The sequence below is a fragment of the Tetranychus urticae genome, chromosome 1 (genome assembly GCF_039701765.1).
Source record: "Tetranychus urticae isolate SD_2017Ah chromosome 1, NJAU_TeUrti_SD_1.0, whole genome shotgun sequence".
Lineage (NCBI taxonomy): Eukaryota > Metazoa > Arthropoda > Arachnida > Trombidiformes > Tetranychidae > Tetranychus > Tetranychus urticae.
Genome location: NC_142958.1, coordinates 23,002,295 through 23,029,060, shown reverse-complemented (window position 1 = coordinate 23,029,060; position 26,766 = coordinate 23,002,295). Strand labels below are relative to the sequence as shown.

At 32.3% G+C, this 26,766-nt stretch overlaps 5 protein-coding genes and 1 long non-coding RNA gene across 6 annotated transcripts; 5 read left to right on the top strand and 1 right to left on the bottom strand.

Annotated features, from left to right (window-relative positions):
• Positions 1–355: 355 nt before the first annotated feature.
• Positions 356–9,750, top strand: LOC107362408 (cell adhesion molecule Dscam1). Its single transcript, XM_015929469.3, has 8 exons — positions 356–1,084; positions 3,741–3,872; positions 5,942–6,094; positions 6,523–6,864; positions 7,029–7,679; positions 7,795–7,890; positions 7,963–8,163; positions 8,481–9,750. Exons 1-8 carry the CDS (start codon positions 1,030–1,032, stop codon positions 9,125–9,127), a joined length of 2,277 nt encoding a protein of 758 aa, XP_015784955.1. The 5' UTR covers positions 356–1,029; the 3' UTR covers positions 9,128–9,750.
• A 934-nt stretch (positions 9,751–10,684) lies between these two features.
• LOC149094788 (uncharacterized) lies at positions 10,685–11,627 on the top strand. Its single transcript, XR_016201104.1, has 2 exons — positions 10,685–10,821; positions 10,893–11,627. It is a non-coding gene; the product is annotated as an uncharacterized LOC149094788 (long non-coding RNA).
• Positions 11,628–12,114: 487 nt separating this feature from the next.
• On the top strand, positions 12,115–14,894 carry LOC107362410 (sodium-independent sulfate anion transporter). The gene is made up of 3 exons (XM_015929471.2): positions 12,115–12,285; positions 12,618–14,233; positions 14,334–14,894. Exons 1-3 carry the CDS (start codon positions 12,195–12,197, stop codon positions 14,598–14,600), a joined length of 1,974 nt encoding a protein of 657 aa, XP_015784957.1. The 5' UTR covers positions 12,115–12,194; the 3' UTR covers positions 14,601–14,894.
• Positions 14,895–15,252: 358 nt separating this feature from the next.
• LOC107362409 (WD repeat-containing protein 48) lies at positions 15,253–19,448 on the bottom strand. Its single transcript, XM_015929470.3, has one exon. It carries the CDS (start codon positions 18,974–18,976, stop codon positions 16,733–16,735), a length of 2,244 nt encoding a protein of 747 aa, XP_015784956.1. The 5' UTR covers positions 18,977–19,448; the 3' UTR covers positions 15,253–16,732.
• Positions 19,449–19,921: 473 nt separating this feature from the next.
• Positions 19,922–21,514, top strand: LOC107362413 (uncharacterized). Its single transcript, XM_015929474.3, has 2 exons — positions 19,922–20,080; positions 20,242–21,514. The coding sequence occupies exon 2, from the start codon at positions 20,270–20,272 to the stop codon at positions 21,137–21,139; it is 870 nt and encodes a 289-aa protein (XP_015784960.1). The 5' UTR covers positions 19,922–20,080; positions 20,242–20,269; the 3' UTR covers positions 21,140–21,514.
• LOC107362411 (Ras association family member) lies at positions 19,922–26,440 on the top strand. The gene is made up of 5 exons (XM_015929472.3): positions 19,922–21,972; positions 22,127–22,475; positions 23,923–23,967; positions 24,045–24,139; positions 24,822–26,440. Exons 2-5 carry the CDS (start codon positions 22,298–22,300, stop codon positions 26,034–26,036), a joined length of 1,533 nt encoding a protein of 510 aa, XP_015784958.2. The 5' UTR covers positions 19,922–21,972; positions 22,127–22,297; the 3' UTR covers positions 26,037–26,440.
• The last annotated feature ends 326 nt before the right edge of the window (positions 26,441–26,766 follow it).

Genomic DNA, 26,766 nt, shown 5'->3' with positions numbered 1-26,766 from the left:
AAATTTTTACACCAATTTGCTAAATTAACTAATGTTAAGCATTTCAACAATTTAATGGCCTTCGTTTTCGAGGCAATTTGATCATAATCAAGACCTAATTCAACCTTGAATTGATGAATTTAAATAATTTGTTGATCACAATTAAAGGAGGATTTAGTTGATTTGTTCAACTCGATCCGACTCATTAGCAGAAAATTGAAATCAAATAAATGATGATCAAAGTAATATCTAATTGTAACTTAGTAATTAAATGAACAAATTGTATTACTTTTGTTAAAGTTAAACAAAATTGGAGGAAATCCGTTGTTATTAATAACACTTGAAATGGTGATTCAGTCTCTCAGTAACCACATTGGTGAATGGATTGCTGATGAAGTATACATTTTAATTAAACGTTAAACAATTAAAATGAATAAACTCTTTTAATTTGCGCTTTTCAATGATAATAAAGTTACAGTTTGACACAATAATCAACTCTTATTAACTCCCTTATTCAATGGGAGGTTATTGTCAGTGAACAGAGATAAGATGAAATGCAGTTTGTCATCCTTCAAAGACCACAAACATTATGATGATTATTAAAGTGACAGCCTTAACATCATCATCATCATCATTCTCATCATCATCAATATCACCATTAAAATGATGCTTCTCACTTTTTCTGATAATTTAACTTTAACCATTTGTTGGTATAATCGTCTGATAAACACTTGACGAGCTTTTGCCCCTCTTTACCATCTTAACCATTTCTATGGATTCCTATTGTTATGTTTCTATTATTATTTTAATTGTTTCAACTTAATCATGATTAATTCACTTGTAATTCATTGTAAGTCACACTTTACCTTTATCATCATCTTCATCAACAATAGCTACTAAAACGGATACAAGCAACTCTGCTTCAAGCGTTTCCAAGCGTTTCTTTAACCGTGTTTTTCATTTTCTCACATTTGCAAATGATTGCTTTATTTAACCATAATTTGTTTAACAATTTAATCACATCGCTCTTCTCATCAACAATCATTTAAAATGTTCATCACCATATTTGTATCATTATGTATTTGTATGACAACATCAGCTGCAGGTAAGTTTCATTTCTTTCACCTCAACATCTCTTGCAACTTAATCCTGATTTAACCCTAATTTAAAGACGAATCATTCATTAAATATTAACCATTTTAATCTTTGACTATTCACTAAATCATTAGATTAATCAGTTGATTAAACAGACTTGATTTAAGATTGATTTAATGGACAAAGAACGGGAAAAGGGAAAGATTGAGTTGATTTATTTACTTTTTTTTGAGGCAAATTTCCTTAAAGACTTTGCTTATCTAAATTTTTTCAGTCAAACCGATTCAGTTGATGGTGTTGATTAAAAGCTTTCAATTATCATGATGAATGATGAAAGAAACTCTTGAATGTTATTTTCATCAGTTAACCATTTTAAGCTGAAATGCATTGAAACAAGTGAAATCATTTTAATCAACACTATTTTCATATTTTACAATTTAGCTTATCTTTATTTACAAAGACCAACTGTTATTGTTTAATCAATCTTATCACAATTATGTTATCAAATCTGGTTTCATGAAAATCGAAAGCTGAAACTCTTTTTGTGTTCAACCGTTGAAACCATTTGAACTTGATCCAGTTTCATTGATTTAACTGTTTACCTGCCAATGGACAATTATCAAAGCAAATATGAATTAAAAATGAATCGGTTAATCATTATGATTGACTATTAAGCTAATTGATAGTTGGTGTTAGTCATTTAATGCGGTGGAATTGAGGATAATTAAAGGTTGCAATTAAGATTGAATCAGGGAGGCTTTTTACCATTGCTAATTAAGATTGATTTATTTTGTACAAAATTTATCAATTATAAATCAATTAATTGGCATCAATCGATATATCGATCGACCAACGGTTTTTGTTTTTTTTATGTCAACAAAAGTGACTACAGTCACCTACCAGAAACTGCACCAAGCTGGAAATAGCACATTGCTGTGCAAATAGCTTATTTAAACAGAAACAGTAATCTTTATTCATCAAAAACATTAACAAAATCAAAATTATTTTGATCCATAAGCTCGTCATAAGAGCAACAATTTACATTTAAATTTCTTAATTCAATTAACAAGTTATTAACATCATTTTGTTCTTCTTCGAGATCATATTCATCATTGAAATCAAGGGAAACATATCCACAATGATTCCAACAGTTCACTATAGTTTGTGGTGAGATTTCTTTCCAAGTTTCATCGATCCATTTTATTGCATCTAATAAGTTAATCTCCTTTATAATATTTGAAATGTAACTAGAAGTATTAATTTTTTCAATCACTCTTTTCATTAACTTTGAAATGTATTTGGATTTGACCATATGATTTGGTCCATTATCTAATGGTTGAGTTAAAGCTGTTGTACCAGCAGGTAAAAATTCAAATGTTATTAAAGGAAATTTATCATATTCAACCTTATGGCCACTAAAGTTGTCTAAAATCAAAATCACTTTCTTATTTTCTATTATAAGTTGATCATGAAAATCTTGCAGCCATTGAGTGAATAAATTCCTATCCATCCAAGCATTATGTTGTTGCTTGTATTTAATATTAAGGCCATCAAAACAATTGGCGAAAAAGCATCTTGGCTTGGCTGATCGATTGATGATCAATGGGTCCATTTTTTCACCTGCTCTATTAACACAAAATAAGATTGTAATTCTTTCACGAAAAAGCTTATCACCGATATGGTCAGTTTTAGAAATAAAATATGTTTTTACAGGAGTTTGTCTCCAAAATAAAGCCGTTTCATCACAGTTATAAATAAAAGGAGATTGCCAGTTAATCATTATCCTAGGAATGTTGATCTTTCTCCAATTTTCAACCAACGATTTATCAACTGACAATCGCTCTCCACTTTTGACACCTAATTTCAATTTAGTTCTTTCTTTAAACCGATAAAACCAACTCCATGTACCATTAAAATTGTCATTTATTGTTTTGGCAAACTCAATTATCATTGTTCCACTCATTGGTATTCCTTTGTCATTACAATCACGAACCCATTCTAGAATTTGACCATCAAAATCTTTCAATTCAATTCTTCTTTCTATCCTATAATGAGAAAATAACAATTAATATATTTCACCAATTTACTTTAAAATAGACATTTAATTTACCTGGTTCTTTTACTTTGGCCATTTTCATGAGCTTCTTTAAGCGGTTCTCTGTTACACAAAACTCTATTTATTGTCCAGCGACTGACATTATATTTTGAGCAAAGCTCATTAATGTTTGTGTTGTTGTTTTCCCGGTCAGAGATAACATTGACTCTTTCTCTGATGGTCAAATTCCTTCGTGGCATCACATAACAAGTAAAAATACAACAACTAATTACAATAAATTAATAATTTACTTCATTAAAAAATGTAAACAAAGATGACTATGGAAAGAGAAGAACAAGAAGAGGGACCGTTGAAAAAATTATGTGCAGTTTCTGGTAGGTGCAGTTTCTGGTAGGTGACTGTAAACACAAGTTTATCAACCTTTTCTTGTTCAACCCAAAATTATTGCAACTCTTTTAATGTCCTTTTTTAATTAACTTGACATTATTTATATTAATTTCATTTTTAATTATCTTTTGATTTTTATTTATTCATTTGCTTGGTTCATCAACTTGTTTCTGGCAATTTCCTTGGTATAAAACACAAACCGATAATTGGTTACATTGTGAAGACTCGACTACTCCTGAATGGGATGAAGTGCCATATGACTTGAATCTGGGTTTAGGAGATTCAATAAAGATTAACTGCTCAGCTCATGGAACACCTGAGCCTATAATCAGATGGTCAAAGATCACTCATCAAGGTGAGAGCTCCATTTTTGGGTAAATTTAATCATTTAATCCATAAGCCAGACGATATTATAATTGTTGCCTTGCAGCTTTCATTACTTTTGTAATTTTTAGCTTACAAGTTTAATTTCCTATTTCATTCTAGTGCCGATTCCTACAATTTGTTTGATCAATAATATAGCCAATCAATAGACTGCTTTCCACCTAAATTATCAATCAGCTTTCTCGCTGTTTTTAGTTGTTTATTCATTTGAGTAAAACAAATGTTTCAACAAAACACACGCCATGTTTATCGCAAGATTAACACTGTTGTTTTTTGTTTATTATCGAGGTGTCAATCATTGATTGTTGCAATTGATTTAATTTTTCTGACACATTCTGTACTTATATGTAAATTGATTTGTAATTTTTTAATTATTCAGAGAAAAATTTACGGATTCATTTGAAATAGTTCCGCAAGCTGTAACCCAATTGAAGCGAAATTTCAACCATAGCTCAATAAGTAGAGGAGAAACAAACAAAAACCATTAAATACCCAAAAAGTGCTTGCAATCAAATAACCAAAATATACAGTAAGTGATACATTAAGTGAATCACCCAAATTATAAATCTTATTAAACCATTAAGGATAATAATCTAAACAACCAGTCAATTTTAAACACATGGGTGGTTATGACATTAGCCAACAGAGAAAGTATATCATCAAACATCGTTTAAGCTATAAACAGCTCAGGTTTTGAATGAAAAAAACAAACGGAATTTGAGGAAAAAAATTGAATTTTTCACCTATTCTTATAACAATCAATGGCACCATTTTTCACTACAATTTATTAGTTTAAGGCAAAGGAACCAGAAAATCATCTCAAGGTTGGAAAGTGAAAGTTGCATCTCTATTATGGTTAAACATCTTTTTCATACCTGAACATAATTCAATTTATTATATTCAGTCAGATTTATGATTCGTGACATCATCATCATCATCAGTCTTACTTTCATCATCTTCGTGTATTCATCTCTTATCCTGATCTAAATGGCTAGTCAAACGCAATTCCTGTTCAAAATTTACCTCTTTTTTTACACCTAAAAACATTTCTCATCCTTCACTATCTTCCACTTTTCCTCCAAATGATGATCATTTTTTCATTATCCAGATGCCTTATAACCCAAAAATATCGATTATCGATGAACAGTACAATGATACATTTCCATGTCTTCTCAATCATCTAATGTCTTTGACCCAAGATATAACCTTAGCTATCCAATCACAATGTTTTTTAATTGTTGAAACACAATTTCAATTTCAATGGATTGTTTAACTAATGACATACATTAAACCATTATCACATTTGGATTGTTTAATATAAAGAATAGGTAAAGAATTAAGTTGATGGGTTTACCGGTTCACAGTTAAATTGAAATTACCAAAGAAATGCTTTTCCTTTCAGATACAATCTCTTAATATATGTTTATTTTAAGATGATCACAATTTTCACATAAAACCTTTCCTTTTCCTCTTCATCATTTTCCTTCCTCTCCTTTATCCTCATCATCTTGTTCTTACCCGCCATTCAACATCTTTTCCTCCTTCAAGCTCACATCTTTCAACATTTCATCGTTTTTTTTCTCATTCCCTTTCCATTTCATTTCTATTCTGAGAAACATCATCATTTACCTTAAAGCCATTGGATGTTTCCTCGAAGCTTTCATCTTTTACTTTAGCATTTCTTAACCTTATTAATATCATTTAGGCCTAAGATTGGAGCATTTCTGAAATAAACATCTCAGTGTGTTTCTCATCTTTCATATAATTCAAGTATTTTCAATATGAATCACTCATCACTGACCAAACAAAATAGAAACTGTAAATTTGGTCAAATTTTGTTGTGCTTTGTTTCCCATTTTTCTGGATTAACTCATCAATTGTTGATCTGTCAATGATTGATTATTTTTTAGGGATAATTTATCATTTCAAAACATATTGAGCATTTTATCGTCTGCATTTGTCTGATTATGGAATTACCTTTGAATATTCATCATTAATATTAATACATTTTTTTACTTTTATTGGCTTTTGTTTCAATAGACACAGGAGAGAGCAGTACAGTAATTTTAACAGGATCATCTCATTTAATCCTTGATCCAGTTAAATTAAGTGATGATGGACAATATGAATGCAAAGCAACAAACCCTAAAAATCAACAATCAATCAGTAAAACATTTAAGATTAAAGTCTTTGGTAAGTTTTTCATTATTACCACCTTATCCATCGCTGATCAATGCTTGATTAATCTGCAATCTTAAATCAGCTAACAACATCTTCGCTAATTCATTTGTCGGATAGCGATTAAAGGAAGAGTTAAGTGTCTGTCAACATTTGCCAACATTTAAAAGCCCAAAAAACCTAATTGATTGAAATTGACCATTTTAATTGAGATTTAATCATTTTTTCATTTTCTCTTGGCTAACAAAGGTTTGATCATAACGTGATTGCTAGAGTCGAGTGCTGCATTTGTTAAGGTGTTAACTAATTGAGATTTTAATCAATTTGTTACTAATGAGTTTACTGTCAATCAAGATTAATCAAGATAATCTGTGAAAGTCAAGTTTATTTTAATTACTCTTTTCGCTCAACTAATCAATTCTTTTCATTTTCATTCCATTAAGATATTCCTCGATTCATAAGCAAAACAAGTCGAGTTACGGCACTTCGTGGAGCCACGGCCGTTTTAACATGCGAAGTATTTGGAGGTAAACCAATCACAAATTCTTGGTTTCGGGAATTAGCTGGTAAATTAGAGTCGATTGAGTGTTCAACAGGTCAACCGCATTCATCAGCATCTCGTTATTCAGTCGTTGAAAAGGATAGTTCATATGAAAGTGAAAGTAATCGAAGTGTGTTTGAGCTTCACATCAGTGAAGTTGAGCTCAATGATTCAGGTTCATACATTTGCAAAGCATCCAATGAATTTGGAAAGGACCAGAAAACAAACATTTTAACTGTCCAAGGTGATTCAAATTATCTCAAAGTAACAACATGAGACAATTTATAGATTACTTTAACTGACACAAGCAGTTGTCAACAGTAATTTATATCTCATGTTGATGTTTATCTTTTTATTTGTTGCCAAGTTTAACTGTCTTTGTCTTTTTTAATTTAAATTGATTAATAGATCTGCCGTCAAGTCCTGCAAATATTGTCATTGATGAAATATTTACTCGAACAGTATCTCTTCACTGGACTGCTGCTTCTGACAATGGAAGCCCAATTAAACGATATTTGGTTCAATATTGGCAAGGCGCTACAACAAGTAATACCAACAAATTGTTTGAAGAGGATGCGTCATTGAAATTATCTTACCAATTATATGAAGAACTGGACCCCGGAGTGACCTATTCAATTAGGGTGGTTGCTGAAAATTCACTGGGTAAAGGCTTGCCATCCAAGACCATAGCATTTACAACCAAAGAGGAGAAACCTGATGGTGCACCAATCGACATTCAAGTTGAATCAAAAGGTACACAGACAATTGAGGTGGTCTGGAAAGCACCGTTTACAAATCACTGGCGAGGTCGACTCAAAGGCTATAATTTGGCATATCGAGAGCTTAAACCGGATGAAGATACGACTTCATCATCAACCAGTTATCCAACTACCAATGTAGACATTAAATTTGATGGTGATGCAGCTCAAAGTTATCAACAAAAAACCACAATTAAAAATTTGAAAGCTAAAACAAGTTATCTAATTATGATACGAGCTTATAATGACGCTGGTTTTGGTCCGTTTTCAGCGCCAATTACTGTGGAAACAGCACATCTTGGTAACTTAATTTATTGTTTTCTAGTGTCTTTTTTTCACAAACTGACTACATACAGTTGGTGCTTCAAATTTCATATCTTTACCATTGACTAATCTTGTTTATTCATTTTTTATAGATCCTCCAAAACCACCAAAAATACGCATTGCTGATAAAAAAGCTTCTAGTCTGTTGGTTAAACTGGATGAAAGTGAAGTCAACAATGATGTTGATTGTAGGTTTTTCTGGTCACTTTTTGAGTTATCGGAATATGCATAAATTAACTTGAACTTCTTTTTCTCATTAGATTATATCATTTATTTCAAAGAGGAAAATTCATCATGGTTACATCGGTCGTTTCCGAAATCAAAATCTAACGACTATGAACTTGACAATTTAAAAAGTGGAACTTGGTATGAAATTTATATGGTCAGTGAATCTGATGCTGGATCAAGTGAACCTAGTAAAAACATCATGATTAAAACACTTGAAGATTCCTATCAACCAGGTAATATTGATCACACATTTACTAGTAATCAATTTAGATAGCCTCTCAATTATTCAAAGTTGTAACAAATTATTCCAAGGTTAACAAAATTTACATTTAGATGAGTGAAAATTGCATAAATAATTGTCAACGCATTGATACATTTGACATACAAGTTGGTATAGTTAGAAAAAAGTAAAATTCAATTTCAAAAAATTCAATGGAAATGGAAAAATTGCTATTTAGTGATATTAATGACAAGACAGAGTTGATTGAAATGATTTAATTTTTGTATTTTTGAATGGTAAACTAATCAATCTTAATTACATTATTTACAGTTACTGAACCCAGCTATGATGATCTTAGAAGTGCTCAATACTATGGTTCCTTTATCGTTATCCCAATCGCAATCACAATCATCATTGTGGTCATCGTCTGTGCTGTTGCTTATGTATTTGTTTACATTGAAGGGAAAAAGACTGATATTTTAGCATCTAATTACATGACTCACACACCAGCTCAAAATTTTCAATATATTGGTCCACTTTCACCTCAATCGGGCTCACTTCATCATCCAACAATCATGTCCACTGATAATAGCGTACTCAGTTTACATCGCTATGCCAATGACACTATTGGTCGAAGTCAACCTTTATTAACGAGAACTTTACTGCCTAAAGGCTCAGAGACTATGAAATGTTACTATCATAAGCGACCAATAATGGGTGATACTGTTAATCAAGAGTATGCAACGCCTTATGAGACCAGAATTTACCGTGAAAGAAGTTCATCTTTGCCTCCTGTACCGCCAGTACAGGATAATCAACGAATGATTGGAACAATGGATAGATCCAGGAATCTTCCTTCTCAACATATTTATATGAATGGATCTCATAGCTCATTGGCATCCATTACTGATTTTACTAGAAAACCAGAAAATGTTGACGATAGCAATACGCGATATGATTATTTCAACTTTTTGTAAATTTCAAATTTCCATTGGATTGTACATTTTTTTACCTCTAATCCTGTTTATTAATAACCAGCTGTGATAATCAATTTTTGGTTCGAAATGGACATTAAACAGTTGCACATCGAAAAAACAAATTGCTGAATGTAAACAATTTTAGTTTGCTAGAAGCTATCAGTGTATAAAACCTATTTTTTGTACGTTGATTGTCAAGTCTATTCAAAAAGCTACTTAATCGGACAATGGCAGTCAATCAAACAAATGTTTCCCTTCACACAAGCCAATCAAGTTGGGAATTATCAACAAATGTAATTGAGACTGAAATATTGGATCATTCAATGTTGCTGTTTATGATATGTTACAATGAATGGGTAACAATATCTTCTGGATTCTATTCAGGACGATCTCATTGTCTATTGAGAAATCCAAAAGAGTTTAAAGTGGAAAGATTGATTGAAAGGAAAGTGAAGATTACCAGACAAAACCAGGAAACAGCCAGAAAAGACAATCATTGTGATCATTTCTGATATTTATATTTTTATCTTTCCGAATAACTGGATTCGATATGAATTTTTTTAATTTTTACCAGCAAAAATTTGAAAAACAAAGCACATTAAAGCTTGTTAATTACTGAAAAATGTCATTTCATTAATCCACTGATTGTAAACTCACCGACTTCAGCAAATAGTTAGAGCTGTTAAACCTCATTCTGATCACACACCTAAATTCATTTTGATTCAGTCTGACTTACAAATGCAAGCTTTACTCAGATTGAACCAAAATTTTAGTTGTTGAACATATTCACTTGTTACGGACAAAACACGATTAGATAACAAAATTTGTTGACAATTGTTAATTGTTCAAGTGATTGGTGAACAGTTCCGTGTTTTGTAGTCAAGATAAAGATTTTTAGGGAAACCTTTTAATCAACTTTGACTGGCACAATAATTTACTTTTCAATCATTTGCCTTATTTTGTGCTTCAAACCAAATGCCGTTAAATCAATCCAGCTTTGATTTGCTTTTACATTTTTACATTTGTATCAATTGCAACAAAACAGATAAACAAGTTGCTAATAATAATTGATTGAGATATTGTAGGAATATAATTCATTTGTAGGATTTAATATGAAATCAACAAAAACTTCAATCATGACCTTCATTAATCAACTAAACTGGTAATATCCAAACTAAATCGGATGAAAAATGATGAAGATTGAATCAAAATGTATAAATATTTTAAATAAAGCAAAATGAATAAACAAGAAGCCAATTTCATTAAAATGAGATTCTGTTAAATCTTGAGTAAAAAATAAAAAAACAGTAAACACGAAGAAGGTTTCATCTGTTGATATTAAATTAGCCTAAGGTTGATTATATTTAACAATTTTGATTTAACCATCATTTTCAGCCCAAAATTTGAACCGGCTTTCAATCTGAGATTCATTATTCCAGCCATTTGACGGGTTTTATTTTTAGACTTCACCAAATTATATTCATAGTAAACATAGCAATTTGTATTTCTCCCTCGGAATGGACATCACTGCTTTCTAACCAGGTATTTAAACCAATGGGCTGATTCAAGAAGCTCTGATTCTTCCTTTTTTATTACTGGACTTTACAACTATTAACTACTATTAATATTCAGTTATAATCAATATAATCAATCGTTGACTAGTGAAGTTTATCGGTAAAAAGTCTGATATTTAGGTGAGTAAAACTGTCTTATTTGCTTTGTTAATATTATCATTATAATCATATCTCTTGTCCGTCTTTATCAGGTTAAGACTGTTTTCGTTAACTCAACAAGCTGTTTAACTGATTAATTTTGATCAACTTCTAATAATGAACTGTTTGTTGATTGGTATTTCTATCGTGTTTGCTTACTTGGTCGCTGTTGGCTGTGATCCTGAGCTGATCAATAGTCCATCGCCAAACGATAAGCTACATCTTTGTTTACATAATTGTGCCCTTTGTGTACGAGTTTGGGAACATGGACTTTACAATGGGGAAAAATGTGCCCTTAAATGCCTCAAATTCAAGGAAAATCCAAGAATCATTGATCCTGATTGTGAAAGTTTAAAATTGTTCAATCAAAAAGCTTTTCGCATTAAAAAAGCTTCAGATGAATCAGACTGAGCTTTGGTCTACCACTTCATTTGTGTTCACACCCCAGAAATTGATCTTATTTTTTTCTTGCCAAAGGTCTATTCCAATTACAATGTTCCCTTCCCTTGTAATTACAAGTTAAATGATAAACATTACCTTAATTTAACTAATGGGATGAGAAATTCCCATCAATCAGAGAAAATTTGAAACGTTAACCAAAAACAACCTTATCCTCTTAATTTATATAAAAATGATTTTACATTGTCATTGTATAAAAAATTGTGTATTTATTGATGAAAACTGTCACATTATCTTTTCGTCATTTATTATCGTTATGTTATTTTTATTGTAATAAGCAAAAAACACTGCCAATGTACCAATTGCTGTAATTAAAGACTTTTGAAGCGATCTTTTGTTTTACTTTACTGTATTAGTTCATTAGTTCTGATTCCTCATGAAAGTTGATTTCTGGGAATCTAATTATAGCCTTGAATCGGTAGTGAGATATAAACCTGGTTTTATCTGAAAAATCTTGAGAAACTGTGTTTGGTCACTGATATCTCTTTATTATCAACTGATTGCTCTAGTTAAACGATTTAAGATGATCTTTATTTTCAATATCGAAAGAAGAGATTGAATTGGCAAAAATCCGTTCAACCAAGAAGATAAATAATAGCTGGTGTGTCTCATGAGCATGTCAATAGTTTATCGCCAGTGAATAATGCCAAATATCTTGATTAATCACTGAAAATAAACAAAAAGAAGGCAAATTCCAGTGAATTTTTATTTCATTAGCAATGCTTTGTTTTAGTTGCAACTCGTTTATTTTTTAATTGCCGCCCTCCAGTGGGCATAAGTTAAACTTGCTTTTTTAGTTTTTCAGTAGTTTTTAGTCTGCTGTTTACTCTCACCTCACTCACTATTTTTGACTACTGTCTTTTTTGCCTACACTTTGGTCCTAATGCTAAGAATCGATGACGAAACAATTCAATCAATTGGTGCCTTATGAACGGATTGAAGGCCATAACATACCATGTCGACGAAAATCTCTTTCAACAAGTTGTGGTAAGTCATTTTCATGTCAAGTATTCGTTAGGTTTTTATCCCTAGTCTTTTCCTCTCTATTGATATCTAGATTTTATTGGAGTTAATTTATAATCTGTTGAATTGTGTAACACATTATCAACGAAACTCTTGTTTCTATCTGTCACCAAACGTTTATTAAATTAATTGTTAATACTGTGCTCTTTGACAACGAATTAATTACCTGTAGAAAGTTTACATCAGTGAATACTTTTTGAAATCACTGCTTTTTATAGTACCGTTGTGAATTTTCCTCTGTGCTTTCTAATAATACATTATTTTCTAAATTATTTTACTAATTACACCCTGCTTAGGTATGAATATTCGCATGGATGAAGACGATGAGACTTCTTTAAGAGGTTGCTGTTCTTGGTGTCGACAACGATTTTTTACCAAGGAAAAACTCAAGAGACGTTTCCCTATTGTTACATGGTTGCTTAAATATTCCTTGCTTGACCTACGTGGTGATCTAATTGCTGGTCTATCAGTTGCCTTCACAATTATCCCACAAGGCTTGGCTCTTGCAATCTTGGCTGGTTTACCCGCTCAATATGGACTTTATACGAGTTTCATTGGTTTATTTGTTTACGCACTTTTTGGAACAGTTAAAGATGTTGCTTTTGGACCAACTTCAATTCTGGCCATATTAATTGCTCCTTTTGTTGTTATGGGTGGCACAACTTATGCTATCCTCCTCTCATTTTACACCGGTCTTCTCATGTTAATTCTTGGTATGATGAATCTGGGATTTGTTGTTGATTTCGTATCATTTCCCGTCCTCTCTAGTTTCTCAACTGCTGCTGCTATTACCATCGCCTGTTCTCAGATGAAAAGCTTTTTTGGTATCCATTTGACTGCTGTTCGCTTCTTACCTACAGTTGTAGGCCTTTTAACCCATCTCCATGAAATTAATCTCTGGGACACATTTTTGGGTGTAGTTTGTCTTGCCTTTCTCATTCCTTTGCAACACTTTCGTACTTCATCATTTTTCTTTCTTGAGGGCCGTGTAGCACCTCATTCAATGAGTCTCAGAATTTTCTCTAAAATTTGGAATCTAATCGTAACTGCACGAAACGCCGTTGTGGTCATCATCTGTGGTGTGATTGCTGCTCATACTAACGTTTTCACAATAAATACAGATATAAAACTTGGACTACCTCCAATGCAAATTCCTACATTTAGTTATGGTTTTAATGAAACTTATCGATCACCAACTCAAGTTATTGGTGATTTGGCTCCTGGTATTCTTGTGATGGCTTTAGTTGGTCTATTGGAAACGGTTGCTGTGGCTAATGCATTTATGCCAAACAAAAAGTTGGATGCTACACAAGAACTGATTGCTCTTGGAATTGGAAACATTCTTGGAAGCTTTTTCTCCGCTTTCCCAGCAACTGGAAGCTTTTCTCGATCAGCTGTTAACCATAACAGTGGTGTTCGAACACCACTCAGTGGCATCATCACTGGTTCGTTAGTTATTCTTGCTTTGGCCACACTTGCTCCCTACTTTAAATTCATACCAAAACCAGCCTTAGCATCAATTATTATCGCTGCCGTTTTGCCTATGGTTAAATTTCAAGATATATTGACTATTTGGAGAGCCAATCGGATTGACGTTGTCCCTTATTTCATCACACTTCTTTCGTGCCTTTTCATTGGTCTTGAATATGGGATTGGTTTAGGTGTCACATTTTCGCTGTTAGTCCTGCTTTACTTAATGGCAAGACCAAGAATCAGTATCGTGATGCGTAAAACTCCTTGTGGTGATGTGTTTCTCTACGTCAAACCTGATCGAAGTGTTCTGTTTCCATCAGTAGAGTACATGAAGGTCAAAATAAGCAAGGCTATTGACTCTTATGGCTGTTCAACAAAACATTTATCTATTGTAATCGATGGCGAGCATATGTTCAGGGCTGATTCTACTTTTGCTATGGTAAGTTAATCAGTTTACACCCTCTTTCTAATATTGAATTACAGTAGTCTAATCATAAATCGTTTCTGAAATTTTCTATTTTTTTGCATTACTATTACAGTCTGTTAGACACATGGTGGATCATTATCGTGATTCTGGTTTCATAACAGTATTCTACAATCTTCGGAAAGCGCCTTACAGAGCTTTGGATGTTGTTTTCTTAGATTCAGAGGATTTCATCTACTGTGAAGATGAGGAAAAAGTATATCAAGCTATTCGAGCAGGAATTGTTAAATCTGGAATATCTAATCAATCAGATGAAAGAGATAGTCACCCATTGAAAAGAAGAAAATCCAGTCATTGGCTTACCTCATCGGTAGAATACTGATTTTAATGCACAAATTTATATAAAAAAACTATGATAATTTACTAATTACAGTATTTGACAAATTATTTTCACAAATTCATCACACAAAATGACCCTTTTTGTCTTTCACTTTTAATACTTTAATTTCAACTAGTTAAATGTTCCTCCTTTTTCAATCATGTATTTCTTAAAACTATGCAATTGACAAATGCAATGTTTGTCTTCCCTTATATTAATAATATTATATTTTGATTAAATGTCCCATTGCTATATCGGTCGATCTGCTGATTAAAAAGCTCTGGTTGTTTGTTTAAATCTGATAAACTTTCATTTATTATCTACTAAATAGATTGTAAGATTCCCTAAAGTGTGAACACGAAAGATTTAAAAACAGCAATTCTTTCATTCAAAATCACGTTCAAGTTATTAATTATAAATGAGGTTAATTTTTAACAAGTTTAAATGAACTTGAAAATATTTTAAAAATAAAAATGACAATCAATGACTCTTAATTATAAACGTGATCCATAACTGACTGATGGACTTGAGTTTATTGTCTCAAAACAGCGAACTTGATATCTATTGATTTTCAAATTATTTTATTTGCTTTACACTTTTAAAGACATTGATCTTTATTTTGTTATCCTTAAACTAATACTAAACCACCGAGTTGTTTGTAAGCAAAATATTATTTTAATAAAATTTGGTTTACATTATTATCATACTCATTATTGATGTTTTTTATAAGGTTTTTCAAGATTTTAATTATTCTATTGTAACCTTTAAAGTTCCAAATTATCGTTTCTTCCAAAAAAATCTTTGTTTTTGCTCATTGTGAATGTTTTTTTTAATTAATATTGCTTTGATTATTTGTCTTTGTTTCCAAGAGGTAGAAATTTCTTGGTGTTGAAAGTTGATAACGATGAGAATGAACAGTCTAATGGTTTAGCTTACACATGAAATTAACATTTACTGTAAACATTAACAGTAAAAAACAACTAGTTACTTGTTAAGGAATTTGCAAAACCATACTTTTTAACAGCCCGATGGTCATAACCGGTAAATTATCAAACAGCGTCTTGAAATCATCATTTTGAATAAAACAGGTGAAAATAATCAAAAGATAATATGATTACGATTGACATTTAGATTGTATAAAGTGCCAAAAGTGATCGGGTTTAGACTCATCAGGTAATTTGGTGGTGAATCCATTCATTTAATAGTGATCATTATTTTCCTCTTTATCAGCTTTCTCCACACGTTTTGATGTTTAATTGTTCCCTGGGTTTTAACTTGGTGAAAATGCCAGAATCATTACGGACTGATTTTGGTTAGGTTGGAGTTGTGTTGAGTGTCGTAATTGGAGCCATAATTAGGAGTCAAAATGATGACTGATATCATTGTTATCAATGTTATTAATAATATAATTATAATAACTAATAATAAAACAAGATTGAGAAGAAGAAGAAAATAGAGGAAGTGATAAAAGGAGGGAAAAGAAAGTTAAAGAAAAGAAGTAGAGGAATAGCAAATTACAGGGTGAGAAAAGGTGAAATGATAGAACAGGCATTTCACCTCCAGACTAGTGATATTCAAACAAAAGATGATGGTGTGAAAAATTGTTTACACATATTAATGTGATTATACACAAAGGTCGAAGATGTAGAATTTGTTGAATTTTTTCTATGGCAAAAACATGGGATCATCATGTTGGTCGTCAACAACTATTTTATCCTGTATAAGCTGAACGTAAGCTTCGGCTTAACAGTAACTGCGAATCCATTGGATGATGTGTGTGTGTGAAATGAATGTTTTTTTTGTTTTCGTGAGTTTATGGTGTGTATGTGTATGTAAACAGTTTAAATAAATGTTACAGATTACACTGATTCATGAAACTTGATATCTCATTTGATTTCACGTTTCTATTCAAATTTCTTTGTATATAATCCATATAAAGAGATAATTTATATTTATAAATATATAATTAAGGCCTTAGACCGTTTATGTTTTTTTTCATCTTCATAAAACTGAGAGAAAAAACTGTAAAGCATAAATTGTTTCTTTGCTTGTCTTTTAGTCGGTTTTTTGTTGATTGATAGAAAAATGCCAGATGATAACACCTAAGATGAGCATCAAGAAAATAAATTGAAGCTTCATTTGATGGGCCTGAAATGAAGCTCTAAATCTTGACTACTTTTCCAAATAAAATGTCGAACTGATCGAAGGTCCATGTTAGGATTGAGTACTTGGTCTTGGCAAAGCAATTCAACCTTTTCCTCTGGCAGTATTTTGTCATCATCTTTATCAGTGTTCCCACATATACTAGAGTCAGATGACCTTTCTTGACTATTATTATTAAGACCAGTTGAATTGGTAGATGACAATCCTCCTGTTGAACTAGAACCAGCAGCAACTGAAGCTGCTGCTGCAGCTGAGGCAGCTGTAGAGCCAGCTCCTGCTATTGAATTAGGTGTACCACTGCTGGTTGTACCATCAATGCCTGCTCCTAACACTTTTTCATACACATGTTCAATAACTTTTCGTACTTGCAAAAGGTCATTAGCTGTTAAACGGTCCTTTCGTTGGTATGATTTGATACCTGAGGATGGGTGAGGTAAAAGGAAAAATGATGTTTTCGTGAACTTTGGCAATTTATGGAAAAATAGAGCTTCACTAATCCAAAGAGGGACATTTTCTTGGAGTAACATATCTTCCGTTTCACGGCGAGCATCCCCAACTAAAAGTCTTAAAAGAGTACGATTACTTCCTTCACTTAAAATAATTGGAGTGTGAGTTGGTACACTGAAGTATTGATTGTAAGGTCGTTGAATAACAATTTTTCCTGATTCCTCTGACCTTCTACCAGACTCTTCTAGGTTTTCCTCATCTCCACCATTGGTTAATGGATCGCCATCAACTTCACTAGACCCAGAGTGATGACTACGATTGTAACTGTGTAATTGGGGTGGCCAATGTTCAAACAATGCTTGAAGTAGCAAATGTCCTAGGTTGATTTTCGGATCGGATGGGTCATTCGGGCTAGCAAAACCAAACTCTTTGGCGGAAACCCAAGCTGATAAACAATCTGGCTCTTCTAAGTGAATTGATAACATTCCGGACTTGAGATCCACTATGAACCAGTTTGGCACATAAATCAATTTAAAACGTTTCTTTATCTCTTCTTCCATGTCAACCTTGCCAAGGTCTTGAACTTTAACAGCTTTGAGCACATCATATATAGCTACATTACGGTCAGTGTCTTTGGTTAGGATAAACCGTCTATCATTGAGAACATGATACTGGCGAAGTGCGGGATTACCTTTGATAGTTATTTCGGGCTTATTGTTTAGTGGCGGTGACAAATCAGAATCGTAGTCCTCCCAATTGGAATGAGAAAAATTTTTTAATCGACTATGAGCAAGAGACCAATTTTTGATACTCGAGTCGGTTGTGGCTACCCAAATACTATTATTATCTGGTGGAACGAGAAGCATTTTGAGTATAGGTGCACTTTCTTCACATATCACAGCACGATTTTCTGGATTCCTCAAATCAGTCATAATTAACTTTTTATCACGCCCTCCTGAGTAGCACTGAGTAAACGTATCGTTAACCTGAAGAGCCCAAACACCTTCATCATGAGCTCGAACAGTTAATATACATCTTTGCTGGCCTAATGACCACAAACGTATTGTACCATCACTTGAAGCAGAGAGACACTGTGTTCCCTCTCGATTGACCATCAAAGCTCTTACATTATCGGAATGACCTTTAAGTTTCATCAATTTCTGACAGCTCCTTGGATCCCAAACACGAATAACTTTCTCTGTTGAGCCAGAAACAATTACAGTGCCTGAAGGGTTCATTGCAAGGCTATAAATTGAATCTTTATTACCAGTGAGTGACGATGTTGTAACAGTATTATTGGAAGCAGTTAAGGCTGTCAATGTATTTGCATCCCATAAAAAGATTGCTCGGTCCAGGCCCGCAGAGGCGACTTGTTCCTTATCTTTCGCATAAGCTAAAGCTTTAACATAATCCTTATGGGTTCTCAATGTTGACATGCAGAAGCCTTTATGTGCATTCCAAACCTTAACTGTAGTATCACTTGAAGCGGTAATGAGATTCTTACCATTGCAACAGATAACAATATCGTTAACCCAATCAGTATGATGCTCCATCGATTGAATGTAAGGCTCTTTTGGATTCCGAAGATTCCATATTCTTATAATAGAATCACGTCCAGCTGAGTATAACCGGTTTAATGTAGAATCCAATTGAAGTGAATTAATTCCTGATCGATGGTACTTTTCAACCTCATCACGAATCACATAGGTTAAACTAACCTTTTTCCGGCAATTATGACCAGACATACCGCGTGAAGCAACATTTGACATTGCTGATAGGTAACCATATTAAGCAAATGACAAGAGAAACAGGGGATATACCATAATCAAAAATTTATCTAATTAACTGAAACTGTAGATGAATGTTTAGCTCACTAGGAAAAAAAACATGAGAAAAATTCAAAGAGAAAAAGCAAAGAAAAGGGAAAATAGAGAGAGAGTTAGAAAGAGAAAGCCAGAGAGAGAAAGAGAGATAGAGAAGTAAAAATCCAGAGAGCAAAAAAAAAACAAACAGATACGTAAGATTATCACCGGTTTAGCGGTTCGGTTTACAAAACACTGTTTAACATTAAATTATTTCCAAGAGCATAATTTTTAACACAATTACAAGAAAATATCACAGCCAATCTTTATCGAAGATGAAATGATGAATTCAATAAATATAATAAACAATTGAAGAAAAACAAACTCAGATTTGAAAACAAAAAAAGACAAATTGCAATAAATAGTTGAACTGCGCAAAAATTTACCGAAAATCGGGTAAATAAAGATGATTTCGCCATCTATCGTTTAAATGAAACAAGGCAAGAATCAAACGATCATTTGTTTTAATTTAGTAAATCCTTTTTATCTGTTCTAATTAATTGGTGATAATTTTTATTTCTTATGTAAAACTATTTCATCCCAGGCATGATATTGGTGGAAAGTATACACATGAATTGAAATCGTTTCAAGGACTCTTCGATTCTTTAAAACTAGGTGATATAAAACTAATTCAACCAATTGGCCTTTTCTTTAAATTTCTTACGTTTTAATATTAAATTTGACATAATTACTGGGTAATTTACGGTTAATGATAGATGTGTTTTAAGATTATTTACTTTTTCCCTTTAAATATGTTAATTTTCCGCAGAAAATTTAATGACAACCAAAGTTGATTATTCAAGGTTTAATTTCATTACGAAAGATGGCAGCCGAACTAAAATACAGCACAGATGGGCTCAACCTAACTGGGTGTAGTAGTAAATTATTATTAATGTATCGTTTTTTTCTATCATGATTTTTGGATTTCAGGATAGATCTAACATCATTGGATTGAATAGCTTGGTGAACAGTGAAAATAAGCTATTTCGAGGTAGCCTCATTATCTGGCAGGTATTTTTAGTCTAAATACTCGTATCGAACATCAGTACCATGTGTCCGGCTTTCACTGCATCCCTTTACTGTATTTGTGCTTGTGTTTTTGCCTAATTGGTGATATTCTTGACGTTTAATGTTTCTATTATCTCTTTGTTTTATTTGAAAATCCCTTCTAGATATTGAAATTTCATTGTCTTGTTCAATATGGAACCAGCCAATCCAATGAATTGCATGCAAATGGATGATGATGAAGATGATGGTGATGACCAGATTAGTTTAAATGATTTACGGTTAATGTATGCTAAATTACTAGAAATCCATAGGAAGGATATTGCGACGGAGTGTGATTTAAGGGAAAGGATAAAGGAGCTAAAGGCTTCCTCAATCGAAAAGAAAGCGGAAAAAATGCGAAATCAAGTGAGAGAAATCAAAGATAAAATTGAAGCTACCAAAGAGGAAAATAAGATACTATCTACGTTTAGTCTGGATGGATTTGCAGAGAATCAAGAAAAAGTGAAAAATCTTTTGTCTGAACCGATTGATATTATAAATAATGATGTTACCAGATTATCAGAGAAAACTACCATTTTCAGTGATTTTGTTTTAAATTCAAAGATCTCTTCTGCCTGTCAAACTGATTTAACATTTCCACCATCTTTCTCGTGTTTCTTCTCCACATCATCGCAAGAGGATAAACCCTTCAACGCTCAAGATGCATTCATTGAGATACAATTGGCCCATAAAAGGCAGTTAGAAGAGCGACTAAATTATCTAAAGAAACAAATGTGGTTTGATGGGCCTGATGTTATGCTAGTTAAATTTGATGATTATGAAAAAATGATTGCTAAGTCAAGTTCCAGAAGACGAAGAAGACTCAAACGAAATCAAAACCAATTTGATTGTTACCTTGATATTAGTGATAACCTTGAAAAACGTCCATGCCTGGAATCACCATCACCATCACCTTCATCTCCATCCTCTCATGGTAATAATAAGGTTGACGAAGTGCAACTATTTTTTACCAATTCACCAAAGCAAACCAATGGTCAAGGATCTCAAGACCAATCGGATTGAAAAACAATTTCCGAAAATTAATTCAAATTATCTGCCATTTTCTTACACTTTTGGTGCCAATTATATCAATAAGTCATGCCTCAACCTATTGTACGTGTTGTTAGTTGCTACTTTTTGTTTCTTTTACAGTCACTCTTCTTTGTCTTAACCTACTGTTGATATATCAATTTCATTCTAGTTAACTTTTTTACACATGGTATTATGTTATTTCAACAAATTTCGTGGTTAATTCAAGAAAACAAAATTCAACCTTATCAACTTGAAGATGCTTGAATATTATTACACTAAATCCAAACACTGAGAAACAATCCTTTTCATGTAAAATTGTAACGCTTAATCCAATGCACAGCTAATTAAATGTTACCTTGTACGATATCCAGATTGAAAGCCTTTAGTGCTGCATAGTTAATTTTTTTTATAATTTGCTACTTCAATAATTTTCCACTTCTATCTAGGAAAAATTAAAATTTTATTTGCTTATTTATGTTAAAAATCAATTTTGTTGCTTGTCCAATCCAGATGTATATTTTTCAACAAAATGACGCTAACCTACCATTGAACCAAATAGTTGAGAAAACACTCAAAACGATGATATAAACGAAAATCTGTTCCACACATCTTGCTGTTCATTATGTAACTTAGGCATCTATACCGATTATAATTAAAAACATGATTAGATTCAAATCAAAATGCGAGTGTAAAAATTATTTATTTAAAAGCCATTTCTAACCTTGTTAACCAGATTGTTAACCAAGTACCAATTGACCATGCCTAAAATATGTAAATAAAAAACAAGCTGATTCTGGCAAAAGCATCTTCTCACATTTCAAAAGGTTTGTTGATGTCTTGTTTTTTTTTACAAATTTTAATTACATGTTTAGCTGATTAATTGATGTCTATTTTTGGTGTTAAACAATTTAAAAGTTGCCATCCTATTATTGAACTCAACATTTTGTTTATAATCAATCCATTTTGATTGTCATCTAGATAAAAGCCGAGAGGGAAACATTTTACCAATATTTTACCAATGGTGTTGATGTTTTTTTTGTTACCACTCCTGTTATTCGTCAACTGGCCAAGTGAAACACTATTTAATTGTTGATTCATGCTTTGGGCATTAAATTATCGTCTCCAACATCAAGACTTGCCGCTTGAATAATGCCAAATCCATCGATACCACCCTCAGAGCTAAAAAGATTTCGCTTAATGATCATACCCATACTTGGTTTTGTTGGTGTATCCCTTTTTTTCAAGTTATGCTCATCATTTGTTTACCGTTTCCTAATTGAACCATTTGCTTTATCAATTAATTGGTTTTCATTCGACCCAAAGTCAAGTAAGGAACATTTATTTACATAGAAAGGACATAACAAATCATAATTATCATGATTTCTAGGCCCATTCAAACCTTCAGTATTTATAAACTTTCCTGATAGTCTCCGAGCATCTACGGTTGAGTTTATTCATATTTGACCTGTTTATCTTTAATGGCATCTAATTAAATTTAGATTCTTCATTACAGCTAAATACTAACCCCAATTAGTCCATGATTAATTATGGGAAACTGAGCAGGCAAAATTTTCTCTAATTTTTGCTAGATCATTTGAATAGCTTGAACTATATTTGTAAGACCACATGGTTACTGGACAAGCTGCTAACACAAAACCTTGGTTAGTAAAGTCACATTCAGCTTCATATTTATTCTTGATTCACCATTATTCCCTGTCTTGATGTATGTAAAACTGTTGAACTGATTCCCCATAAATAAGCTGTCATTCATAATTGTTGACACAATCTCTTAAGACTGTAGTCCTACCTTGATAGAAATTAGAGTTGACGTACAATAGCGTAAATATTATTTACATGATATTGATTTATGGATTTTAAGCAATATAATCAAGTATTTGAATATGTTTACATTGATACATTTACTATGGATCGATAACCGAACTCGTCTTGACTGTCTAATTTAGCGGTTACTGAACGTACCAAAAATCTGTGATCAATACATAGTAACATATGACCATTCATTTTAAAATGAATTTCCAGTAAACTTAAAAGAGCAGCAGTTCTATCTAATTCATGATTGTGCCATTGAAGGCATTCTTTCAAGAATAATTCATGAACAATGTAACAATAACAACCAACGCATTTTGATGGTAAAATTTGATGATAAACAGAAAAATTCGCGTAGGTTTTTATTTAGTGTTAGCACTCTGAGAAATACCTAAATTGATTGAAAAATAGTCAACCTTGATTCCAATTGAATCTGCCTTTCAATAGATTTCCCTTAAAATTGAAACTTTACAATACAAAGTGACATTGTAATACTTTCAGTAATAAGTGCTAAAATCAAGTAATGATAACAATAGTGATGCAAATGAACCAAATTAATTTCCTTGATTGATTCATACCATGGTTATCATGAAACAACAGCTTTTTTCTGGATGATTATATTGTTAGATATTTTAACCATGTTTACCTCACCAAACCTCATCATTTTCCTTCAATCATCATCTTGATCTCGTTTCATTAACACCGATAATAACATCATTTAGTATCACTCTTCAATATATTGTAATATTTCCTCTTCATTTTCCGATATTTCTTCGGTGGAAAAAAAAGCTTTTAAACTTCATCATTACTCTTCACTTCAGCTTTTCACTTGTAATCTTTTTTTTCTTCTTTCATCTTCTTCTCTCGAGGAGTGAAGATGAAAAGTCTGACTCGTGAATGACATTCATTTTTATCCTGTACTCATTATCTTCTTTTTTTACTTTCAGACAAAATGTGGAAATGCCGTAAATGTGGTAAAGCTGTTTATTTTGGTGAGTATCATAACTATTAATCCATAATTTTTAATACCAGATTCACTAATAGTCTTTCCTATCTTTTCATCTTACAGCTGAAAGAAAAACATCTTTAGGTTATGACTGGCATCCAGAGTGTCTTAGATGTGAAGAGTGTGCCAAAATTTTGAATCCCGGACAGCATGCCGAGGTGATTATCAGTGAAAATTATTAACCCATCTTGCGTCTTTATTCACGATGTTTGGGTTTTCCGGAATACTGGTTTTAATTGTGTCCATTTTGCGTATCTCTTGTGTCTTTGGTGTCAATTGTATTCATAATTTTTCCACACTTTACGTTTTGCCTTCAAGTAATCAGATTCATCCGTGAAGACCAACCTATTTACTAGATAAAAAGTCAATGATAGCAACGATAGTGTTAATGATTTGCTACTTTCCATCGATTCAACGGTTTCCCCAAATAACTCTTCATTGGAACTTAGTTTCGTCTTCAGCTCACAGTTAGACATGTTAGTCATTTAGTATCTCTATAGTGTTTATATTGTATATTATATCTCAATTCAATTCATTTGTCAATCTCTTGAAGCTCAAAATTCCCTCGATCGGTTAATTAGTTTTATCTTTTCATCTTTTTTGTTTACATTCTCAGCATATAATCCAAAATGAGTTTAAAAATTGACATCAATTACTTGTTAGCAATTTGGTGACTTCACTTTTATCAGCCATTGGCATTAGCTTGCCTTATTTTTGATCATTTATGTAATTTTTCCTCATGCTTTTGGTATCTCTTGACTATTCATGCTATTTTTATACTTTAGCTCCATCATTTAATTAGTAATGTATTTTAATTGATTGTTTCTTTTTCATTCACAGCACAAAGGAGTTCCTTATTGTAATATACCATGTTACAGTGTCTTATTTGGTCCTTCCCTTTACGGCCATGGATCACGAATCGAATCACATAAATCTTTTGGTAAACCAAAGGAACCTGAATTTCAACAAGGAATTGAAAAGTCTTTGATTGAACAAAAACTAAAGGAATATAATGCCTACTTTGAATGTAAACAACCAGCCAATGTAATAAACTGCCGCGAGAGAAATGGTAAACTTGTTTTGGAAGGATCATTACGAATCCATTGGGATGTTAGTAAAGAATTGATTCTAAAAGAGGAAAATGATGATCGTATATTGGTTTTAAGACGGCGAACTACTTATGTCAAAAAGCGCACCCATAAAGAGGACAATGACAAAAATACCGATGATTCTAGTGACGGAATGGAAGACGTTAACGACAATGAAAGCTGCAAATCAAATGACAAGCCTAATAATTCCAGATTTATCCATAACTATCGCACATTATCATCCAAGTGCTTATTAGGTGAAAATAAATTGGATTCAAGTGAGAAGAATGGCACAAAGGATAGCAATGATGTAATTAAAACTGTAGATGCAACCTCAACCACCGATGGAACAAATGTTGACAGTGATTACGAGTCGATTAAAGATGGTAAAGAAAATGCTGTTGGACCCAATAATCAAGTCAAATCACCTACTCGTCGCAATATCGTCAGAGGCTCTAGAGTCAAATTGAAAAGACGGTGTTCCATCAACGGGCATTATTATAACCGGGAAACATGTGTCTTTACTCCAGTCCAAGGAAGTCTTACCAGTGTTTGGTTAACAAGTTTAGTCAATACAAATGAGGTTATCAATTTATTGTTGGACAAATTCAAAGTAACCAATGAGCCACAAAATTTTTCACTCTTCATTGTCCGTGATAATGGTGAATGTAGACGAATCATGGGCAATGAATATCCCCTGCTGACACGAATCCTTCTAGGACCAGATGAAAATGCTGTTCGCTTTTACATCTTAAACAAGGACAACACAGAGATTTCCAATGAAGTTGCTCAGTATTTAAATTTTTCAAATGTTGAATTGCAAGTTTTCCTCGAGAAGTATCATGAACAGGAGCAAAATGAAATCGAGAAGGTTAAAAATAAATACAACATATTAAAAGAAACGCTTGAGCAGCTGATTGAGTCTAAAAGCTCAACTACCATTGAAAAGCCAGCCATTAAAGGATGACATCTTTATAACCGAACCATTATTCGTTTCTCTTTGTAACATTGTCTTCGCACAACCAATCGATTGATAATTTGTTGACATGAAACCACGAAAGACTCAAATAACCGTTTGAATCACTGGATAACACGAGACTGTGAAAAATACTGATCACCTTTGTCATACTTTGTAAAATGAATCATTAACTTACAATGTTGTATTTCCTTTCATTGCTTATCGGAGTTAATATTATTTGTATATGCAACCTGAAGTGCCAATAAGCGACAGTTATCATTATAAAAAAAATCTTGTTCTCTTGACAATTTCATTTGAATTGCAGCTTATATCTTACTAATTCTGTAAAACAAACTCATTGTTTCTATTTTATACATTAAACTACAATCCATTTTGGATATTTGTTCAATTCATTGACATTTGTGAGCAAATGTGAACAATAAACTCTTTATTTGATATTCTGATAAACAATTAGAAGCCATTATTTCTATTAATCTTAATAGTTTTGACATTAAGTATTGAATAACCAGAACTTTTACTGACAAATGCTACTTAAAGTTGCATTTTAGCTGTCATTAGATTCATTCATCAAAGAATTGAGTGCTTTTGAAAACATAAAACAAGTTCAGTTTGTTAAGATTGTTGATAAATTGAAATTGTCAAAATGGTTACCAAAATTGATTATGAGCTTTAATAAATCATCTTCAATTACAGCTCTCAAGCATCAATTTACAAATTT

Bases quoted from the DNA above. Each gene is read 5' to 3' on its own strand.
- LOC107362408 (XM_015929469.3), top strand. From the start codon at position 1,030: ATGTTCATCACCATATTTGTATCATTATGTATTTGTATGACAACATCA. The intron at 3,873-5,941 runs GTGAGAGCTCCA...TTGTTTCAATAG, and splicing joins GTCAAAGATCACTCATCAAG to ACACAGGAGAGAGCAGTACA. The intron at 7,891-7,962 runs GTAGGTTTTTCT...TTTTCTCATTAG, and splicing joins AGTCAACAATGATGTTGATT to ATTATATCATTTATTTCAAA.
- LOC107362410 (XM_015929471.2), top strand. From the start codon at position 12,195: ATGACGAAACAATTCAATCAATTGGTGCCTTATGAACGGATTGAAGGC. The intron at 12,286-12,617 runs GTAAGTCATTTT...CACCCTGCTTAG, and splicing joins ATCTCTTTCAACAAGTTGTG to GTATGAATATTCGCATGGAT. The intron at 14,234-14,333 runs GTAAGTTAATCA...TTACTATTACAG, and splicing joins CTGATTCTACTTTTGCTATG to TCTGTTAGACACATGGTGGA.
- LOC107362409 (XM_015929470.3), bottom strand. From the start codon at position 18,976: ATGTCAAATGTTGCTTCACGCGGTATGTCTGGTCATAATTGCCGGAAA.
- LOC107362413 (XM_015929474.3), top strand. From the start codon at position 20,270: ATGGAACCAGCCAATCCAATGAATTGCATGCAAATGGATGATGATGAA.
- LOC107362411 (XM_015929472.3), top strand. From the start codon at position 22,298: ATGCCAAATCCATCGATACCACCCTCAGAGCTAAAAAGATTTCGCTTA. The intron at 22,476-23,922 runs GTAAGGAACATT...TTTTACTTTCAG, and splicing joins TTCATTCGACCCAAAGTCAA to ACAAAATGTGGAAATGCCGT. The intron at 23,968-24,044 runs GTGAGTATCATA...TTCATCTTACAG, and splicing joins TGGTAAAGCTGTTTATTTTG to CTGAAAGAAAAACATCTTTA.